The sequence below is a fragment of the Parasteatoda tepidariorum genome, chromosome X2 (assembly GCF_043381705.1).
Source record: "Parasteatoda tepidariorum isolate YZ-2023 chromosome X2, CAS_Ptep_4.0, whole genome shotgun sequence".
In the NCBI taxonomy this organism is placed as follows: domain Eukaryota; kingdom Metazoa; phylum Arthropoda; class Arachnida; order Araneae; family Theridiidae; genus Parasteatoda; species Parasteatoda tepidariorum.
The window spans coordinates 13,275,109-13,283,310 of record NC_092215.1 but is presented as its reverse complement, the minus strand read 5'-3'; the positions used below and the strand labels follow the sequence as shown (position 1 = coordinate 13,283,310).

At 28.7% G+C, this 8,202-nt stretch overlaps 1 protein-coding gene across 4 annotated transcripts in view; it reads right to left on the bottom strand.

The window, feature by feature from the left end:
* The window catches only part of LOC107454859 (cytotoxic granule associated RNA binding protein TIA1-like), a 975,013-nt gene that overhangs the window by 796,560 nt on the left and 170,251 nt on the right, over window positions 1–8,202 (bottom strand). For 3 of the 4 annotated variants that reach the window (XM_016073996.3, XM_071188069.1, XM_016072550.3), the window contains exon 3: window positions 5,178–5,270. The exons of the other annotated variant lie outside the window; for it this stretch is intronic. In XM_016073996.3, the coding sequence (XP_015929482.1) occupies window positions 5,178–5,270 (93 nt within the window). The remainder of the gene's footprint in view (window positions 1–5,177; window positions 5,271–8,202) is intronic. 4 annotated transcript variants of the gene reach the window in all.

Genomic DNA, 8,202 nt, shown 5'->3' with positions numbered 1-8,202 from the left:
CATGAATATATATATATATATATGCACTTTTAAGTAAGTTACAGCTGAGAAGACTTGTTTAGGAAAGTAATTTGTGGACAAATACAGGAGCATAATTTTTAAAAAAAATATCGTTGCACTGCAAAATTTGAAAAGGTCTGTGCAAATCCAATCGAATAGCTCTCTTGGCATTTGCTAAAAGAAGTTTTATAGCAAGATTGTTGAATTATCTCAACTATGTTGGTAGAAACTCGAATAAATTCTTGACTTTTTTTGAAAAATAAATTGTTTGTCAGCATTATGATACTGTTGTGCTTTTTGGCGATATCTTTCCTTGTTAAGTAAAAACAAGTAAATAAAAAATGAGTTTTCACAGCTTGGAATTTTTATACCTATTTAGCAAGACTTAGAGCATTAAGAATCATCATATTAAACCTCTTGAAAAAAAAGTAGAAGAAAAACAGGAGAAGGCGTACAATGAGCAAAACCAGAAATAAAAAAATATCACCCTAAGTAATTTTTGCCCAAATTATTGGAAAACTGAATGTCAAAGTTAATGATTCAAAAAGGGTGCTGAAATATGCTTGGTAGTTAGGAGTTAACGTTAACTATTAAATAAGTTACGGAATACGACACAAAAACGTACTTTTATCGAAAAACATACCAATGTTTTGAAATATTTAGATTTTTAACTCTCAAGTTATGGGTGGTGGCCGTTACCTGGAAAATAGTATGTCAATTTCTTAAGAGAGAGGTCGAAAATGTGTACATTTTAATGTTAATTTCTCTTTTATGCGTATTATACTTAACGAATTAAATATTTTTGCACCCAATAATAAAGCCCATTTATTCAAGTATAATTCAAAGTAAAACATACATTTTAATAATGAATTACTATTTTGTTAAATAAGGGTTGGAAAATGTTTATATAGCAACAAATATCGCTGGTTCAAAACTAAAACGACACATCTGCAAGCATAATATGTTTTTAGATGTGTCCTTTTAGTTTTGAACCAGCGATATGTCCATTTTCACTTCATTTCAAACTATATAATTTTAAATGTCAATTTAAAAAATTTGAACTATTCGATAGAGTAGTTTTTTTTTAAATGTAAATGTTTCTGAGTTATTTAAGTTTAAAAATTCTTAGTGTCAAAATTCCAGAGAACCTTTTTATCTTTTTTGTGCAACTTTTCCATTGAATCATTTAAAATACAATCCTCTACTGTCGACTTTCGACTTTCATTAAATGAAATGATAATTAATTATAAAAAATTACTTTATGCCGAATTTTCCTTAAATAAACAAATTTCATAACTGTGTGCAAGACATTTTTAAATCGCTTCTTAGGTTTTCGAGATATAGTGAAACACACAAAAAGTTATATTTAACAATAAGAGACTTCCTCTTTCTTGTCTAAACGATTATGATCTTATTTTACAGATTGCGACTAACACCCCATATTCAAATCCAATCCGTCGTTGAATATATATATATATATATACACCCTTGTGCAAATTAATTGAAACAAACTTTTTTTTTCGTGTTTTTTAAAGAAGATGTTTTGGAGTTGTTTCGGTTACAATGGAGTTGGACCTTTGCAGCCTATTGACGGTATGATGCGTTCTGAGCAGTACATTACTATTCTGGGTAAAAAAGTTGTTCCAGAGTTGAAGAAACGATACCCTGATGGAACAGGGATCCTTCAACAGGATTTAGCTCCTTGCCATACGTCCAAAATTGTCAAGAAATTCATGCCTGAGAATCAAATTGAGACATTGGAATAGCCAGGGAACTCACCGGATATCAACCCAATTCAGAATCTCTGGACCATATGCAAGAATCGGCTATTAAATATGGACTATACAACTATGGAGAAGCTAATCACGGCGTTAATTCATGTGTGGTACAAGGACACAAATATTATAAATGACTGTAAAAAATTTGTGGAATCCATGCCGAATCGTGTCCAAATGTTAATAAAGTGTCGTGGAGATCATATTATGTACTAAAANCAAAATATATATATATAAAGAGAAAGAGCATTGATGAGAAAATTCTGTTAAAATTACCGTAATGTATGACATTTTTTGGTAAAGATAAATACATTGCTATGGTTAATAAAACCAAAATATATGATATTTTAACCATTCAATTGGAAATTTTTCAGTTCATATCATGGAATTTCAGTTCATGGAATTTTTTCAGTATCATTGGAAATTTTTCAGTTTACGAGGATTTCTGGTTTTCGAAATTATAGCTCTTATTGCCATACATTTTGTAAAAAATGCATAACTGAGAAATGAATTGAACTGAATAAATGGTTTGATGCTCTAAGATGTTAATGTAATGCTTTATTTCGTTACTTATGTAAATGTGTTATTTCGCAAATCTACACTTATTAATTAGCACATTTAAGGTAATTAATGATAAGACTCCAGAACCATTAAGTATGAATATCATAACGTGAAAATCCTATTATTAGATCGAAAGTTAGTCAGGGTGTACATTGCATCCTGAATAACTGTTGATCATTTGAAAGATTTATTATGTAATATTTAATTTTTACGGCAAGAAATCTTGTTTTCTTAAGCCGATTTTTTTTCTAAAATTACGATTTGTAGATTTTTGAAACCGGTTCAAACTAAATTGCTAGAAAATGTTTTAACGACAATTGACTGATGAAATAGAATATTAAATTGCATCTGTTTGTACACTTCATCAAAAATTTAACAAAAAAATAAATACTGCGCTTAAACAAATTCAGTGAGCAATTTGAATGTTTATTATAAGAATGATTTTTTTTCTATCATTTGACCTTTTTATAACAAGCTGCATTTTGTTTCTAACTATTTGATTAATAACAGGTTTTATATCTTCATTTCTTCAAATAATCATTTTATTCTTGTAATCATATTATTTAAAATCAAATTATTCCAAATGTACAACAATATTTTGCTTTAACAAAATTGAACTTTGCTTATCAAAATGAGACAGCACAGAAAGTGATCAGTATAAAGATTATTGCTGAACTGTCTTAAAAACATTGCTCCCCTAACTTAAGAAATTCGATTTATTTATAAACTAGAGTGATAAAAAAATCCTAACAAACTCATTAAACTACTGTTCTTTATTTTATTTTTGCTCTTTAAGCGTATAAAACAGAACTTAAGTGTAATAAGCTTTCGATTTCAAAGCAAGTTTTATTGGATTTAGCCTGGTAGAAATAACGATGTAATAAAAATGTTTCCTTCATTAATCATAATTCTTTCCTTTAGAAAATGATAAAAGAGTCTTAAACAAAGAAAAGAAAAGTGAAACTTTTGGAGTCCACAATTTTATGGAATGTTGTATTATGTCATTATATCTTTCATATAAATCGTTTCTTGTCGGGTAAGATACAGCATTAAATGAAATTTATACGTTTCTTTTTAGGGTTATAATATTTAATATTACATTCATTTTTGCGATTTAATGAGTATATGTATCAGCTGATTTCTTTTAATATTGATTAATTCTCCGGCATTTGAAATAATATTGTTTCATACTGTTAGTTTGTAATTCTAAACATGTTTAGCTTCAGAACGAGTGATAATATTTCTAATTGTTTAAGAAAAACTTATTCTGAAAATGTTCAAATAAATTAAGTATCGGGGAAGATATTCCATTTTGTTATAACAAAATTCAGTTTCATAATTGCATTTCAAATAGTTTAAATAAAAGAGATTGCTAATAACAACAGATAGAGAGATGTGCACATTCTGTAATTCTATTTAAGTTCAATTAAATAATATTTTGCATTCCCTTTACGATTCACTATGTATTCATGATCTGTTCCTCTTACCATAGCATTAACACTAATGTGTTAATTCTATGAATACACATTATAATGTATTCAAAGCTGCATTTCTGTTTTAAATAATCATATATGCATGTGACCAATAAGTACTCGAAAGTTTTTTTGAATGTTTGAATATTTTGGTTTTTTGATAATATCACTTGAAACAAAAATTCAAATGCACTAAATCTTTAATTTATTTGATGATTTTTAGAATTTCTAACTAAAAATACCATTAATTCTTACACTAAAGTCAAGAGACTTTGAATACATTTCTTCTGTCGGAGTAATAGTTGAATATTTTTTCAGCAGATGTCAATGTAAGCAAGTTCTTCAACAAAATATTATTGAGTCACAATTTTTTAATATCTTTTAATGAGTGAAAATGAAAGACTACCAACTGAAATTATAAGTTGGTATAGGAAGATACAGCGAAGGAATATTATAAGAGAGACTCTTTGAACTGAAACCAACTACTTAAAAATGAAACTGTATACCTTGTCACATGGATTTTTTTAGCTGTTTTCGTTCAATAGTCATTTGTGGTGTATTGAGAGCTTGAATGAGAAGTACCCTTATTAAATTAGATATGGAGGATTTCATAAAGTTTTTGCGAAGCTTGAAAAAAAACGTAAAATACTGACAAAGAATTTCCCGTAATATATATTTTTTAGAAATTCCTGCTTTGGGTCAATGTATGGTAATTTAGATGAGCCTGGCAATCTGATGCAGACGATACGAATTAATTTGATACAATATACACGAGTCAACCTGCTAAATTCAGACAATTCAATTAAGTAAAAACTAATTTAGATACAGATTCATTTCTGTGAGTATGCTTAGTTTTTAATTCAAATATACCATTTTGAAAGAAAAGTTCCTATTTATAACTATAGATTAATGCACTTATTAAATTTATCATTTCCAAATAAATACTTTAGAATTTTATTTAAATATATATAAATAAAAATTCAGTATACAACAGACAGAAAAATCGAAATGTTTGTTTTATTTGACAAAACGATAACGAACTAAACAATTGTAAAAGAGAAGACTGTATTTTTTAAAAAGAATGCCTTACAGTCCTCAGAAATTGTAGAAAATTGCCTAAAAATTGTAGTTTGTACATTAGATTATAAGTCATGAAATGCAACTTTGGAACTTTTAAGATCTCATATTACTTTTTGAAAGTTTCAAGACTAAATTTTTCAGAACTTATAATTAAAAAAATATTAAAAATGCAAACTTTATAATAATGCAGGAAATTTCAAGATAAATAGCTGTCAAATCGTAAAATAAAAAGCATCCAGAACAAAATTTCATTGAAAATTCTCCAAGAAAAATTAAAATAGTAACATACCTCTTGCGACCGCACAGGATCTCTTAAATCTGTTCTATAGTTTATACCACTTTCCGATCCGGAAGATGTCCAAGGCATAATTGTCGTTGAGGTCTAAAAATATGAAATTATATATTTCGTGATATCATATACATGCTTATTTACTTTGTTTATGTCTTAACTTTATTTTGTGTGCATTTGATTTGCATGTTTGCGTGTTTAGGAACCCCAGTAACTTCATCTCAAATATATCTATTATTCAAGAAATGGAGTTGAAAAGAAACTCTTTAAATAATTCAGAATTTGGTAAAAGTTTTGTCTATCAAAATTAGTAAACATTTTAGTTTTTTTCTTTTAACTCATATAAAGAACATATGTCCCAAATTTGAAACTGCAATCTTATTAAAAACATGTTATGAAGAATGACATCATGTATGCTAATTACCCTCAATTACCCAACAACCCTAATTATTACAAAAATTTGAAATTAAACTCTTTTTGGTTATACCATAAAGGAGACATGGTCTAAATTTGAGCTTCTATCTCGGTAAAAAAGTGTTGCTTACCTTCCTTTTAATTAGGGTAATTTCTTCGATATTTATCTTTTAATGAGTCCAAATTTTAATTTCATGGGAAGCGGGAGAATTAATGATGAGACAGTGAATAAGAGAGGTCATTTTATGTACATATCGCGAAAAAAAGATTTTCATGTTTAGTAGTCCTTAAAAATATGAGCAGGTATTTCTAACTTTATTGGTGTAACCATTTGATTGTCAGCTTACAGCTGCAACACTAAGAAGAAAATAATTCTGACAAGAATAACATGTCCTGTAAAGGCATTTCTTAAATAAAAAAACGAGAATTCTGGTAAGTAAATTGAAATTTATGGTATTTAAACACTTGTTGCTTTTTACGTTCGATATAGTAATAGTTGATCAGAAATTTGGTTATGAATTCTCACTGTGGTTCTTATTGTCAAACATATAGTAAAAGTAGTAAGTAAATTTAACAAAAAAAATATTTCTAGGTCATGCTCTAAAACCATTGAAGTCCTGGCGTTTTTCTTCGGAGAAAGAATCAAGCAATATTTCGTACATCGTGTCTGTGAAAATGTCCGAACCGCGATGGCTCAGGGGATAGAGCGTTCTCTTTCCAATGAGGCGAACCGGGTTCGAATCCCAGTCGACAAGAATTCCGCATCCGGCTAGCACCAACTACAGCGCTGACGGGAAATATCCTCAGTGGTAGACGGATCATGAGTTAGAGTCTCTTGCCGTCAGGCTAACCATGGGAGGTTCTCATGGTAACCTCTCCATGTAACACAAATGTGGGTTAGTTCCATCAAAAAGTCCTCCACGAAGGTATATTTCCCCCAGTACTCGATCCTGGAGTTCCCTTGTCTTCTGGATTGGGTTCAAAATTGCAAGGCTACGGAGTTGAACATTAGTAGTCGTAAACCCATAAAATTAGGTCTTCTGTTCAGCAACGGTTATAAAATGAAATATAAAATTGAAATGTCGGTGTTTTTCCTGGTAACCCGATACTAATTTACTGAAAGGGTGACTTTCAAGAGATATATCAAGAAAATTAGCTTATATGCTTTTTACTCGTTCACAGAAATACTAAAAACTATATTTTTGGAACTGCAAAACGGTTTTATAATGTTTTTTTTTTCAAAATGGTAAGGTTTTCCAATTATATCTTGTTTCAGTTACTATTTTGAAGATACAATTTTGAACTAAAAATAATTAAGAAAGTAAATGAATAAAATTTTACTATGCAGTCATATAAATGTCATTTATTTATTATAATCATTCATTAAAAATAATTTTAATCTTTCCTTGAAAATCAAATAAAGGATGTTAAATTATCTATCATGATTTGCTGATTCGTAAAATGAGTAATGTGTAAAATGTGTAAAATTCGTAAAAGCGACAGTAAATCTTTGAGATCAGCAAGATACTTTTGATATTTTTTCTTTCAATTATATTTCAAATTCAGACACTTCATCCATATTTATTTCATTCAAATACAAACATTCATCTAATATACTTAATCTACAAACTCATATTTCGGCATTTAATTATTAGTTACTATAAGAACACGTTAAATTCTTATCACAATAGAGACTATTTTGCAATAATGTAAAAAGTTTCTCTTAATGCTCGTAAACAGTCATTTTGTACGGATTAAAAAATGCGCACAATTTGATCTTAAATTAATCCATTAATAAAGGCCATTGCGTAACATCTTGCATGTGCATATTTTCAAATTCTTCGTCACCTACTAAATCAAATAAAATTTTAAAACTAATTTTATTGACTAGAGTATTTTAGAGTAATAATTAAGTCAAATCTGTAAAATTACTAGTTATTCCAGGCATCGGAGGAGTTTACACTATTTATTGAAAGGAAAAATTGCAACACTTCTAGCTGATTTTTTTTTTCCAAAGAAAAATAGTATGTGAATTTGTTTCGCAAATTTTTTTATCATATTATACAATTTATAATTTAAAAAAATATAAATAAAATATAAATGTATTATACATCAATTAAAATTCATGGACAGCAGAGCGACAGAAACGTACTGGGAAGTCGTAATGGAGGTCGGTGTGTTCAAGACCCTTGTTCTTAGTATTTTCTCTACCTTCAACTGAAATGGAATTTTTACATTTTCAATTTACCCTAAGATGCAAAAGACCCACGACAATCATTTTATTTTAACCTATTAACTAGTATGCATTTTTTTTTTTTGAGGAAAGAAACGAAAAACAGCAGAGTTCCCCAACCCCCGGTCCGAGAACCGGTACCGGTCCGTGGATCAAATGGTACCTGGCCACTCATTTCACTGAAACAGAATTTGAATTCCTAGGTTTATACTCCAAATTAAAAATAGTTCCATTAAAATTTTATTTATTTAAAAAAAGAAAACCACTTCAGCCATTTTCTTTTTCAATTAGTTTTAATTTAAAAAAAAAAATCAATCATCATAACTGTAAATATTATAAATAAAACACGAAAGCGCGGTGCGAAATATACATTGGAAT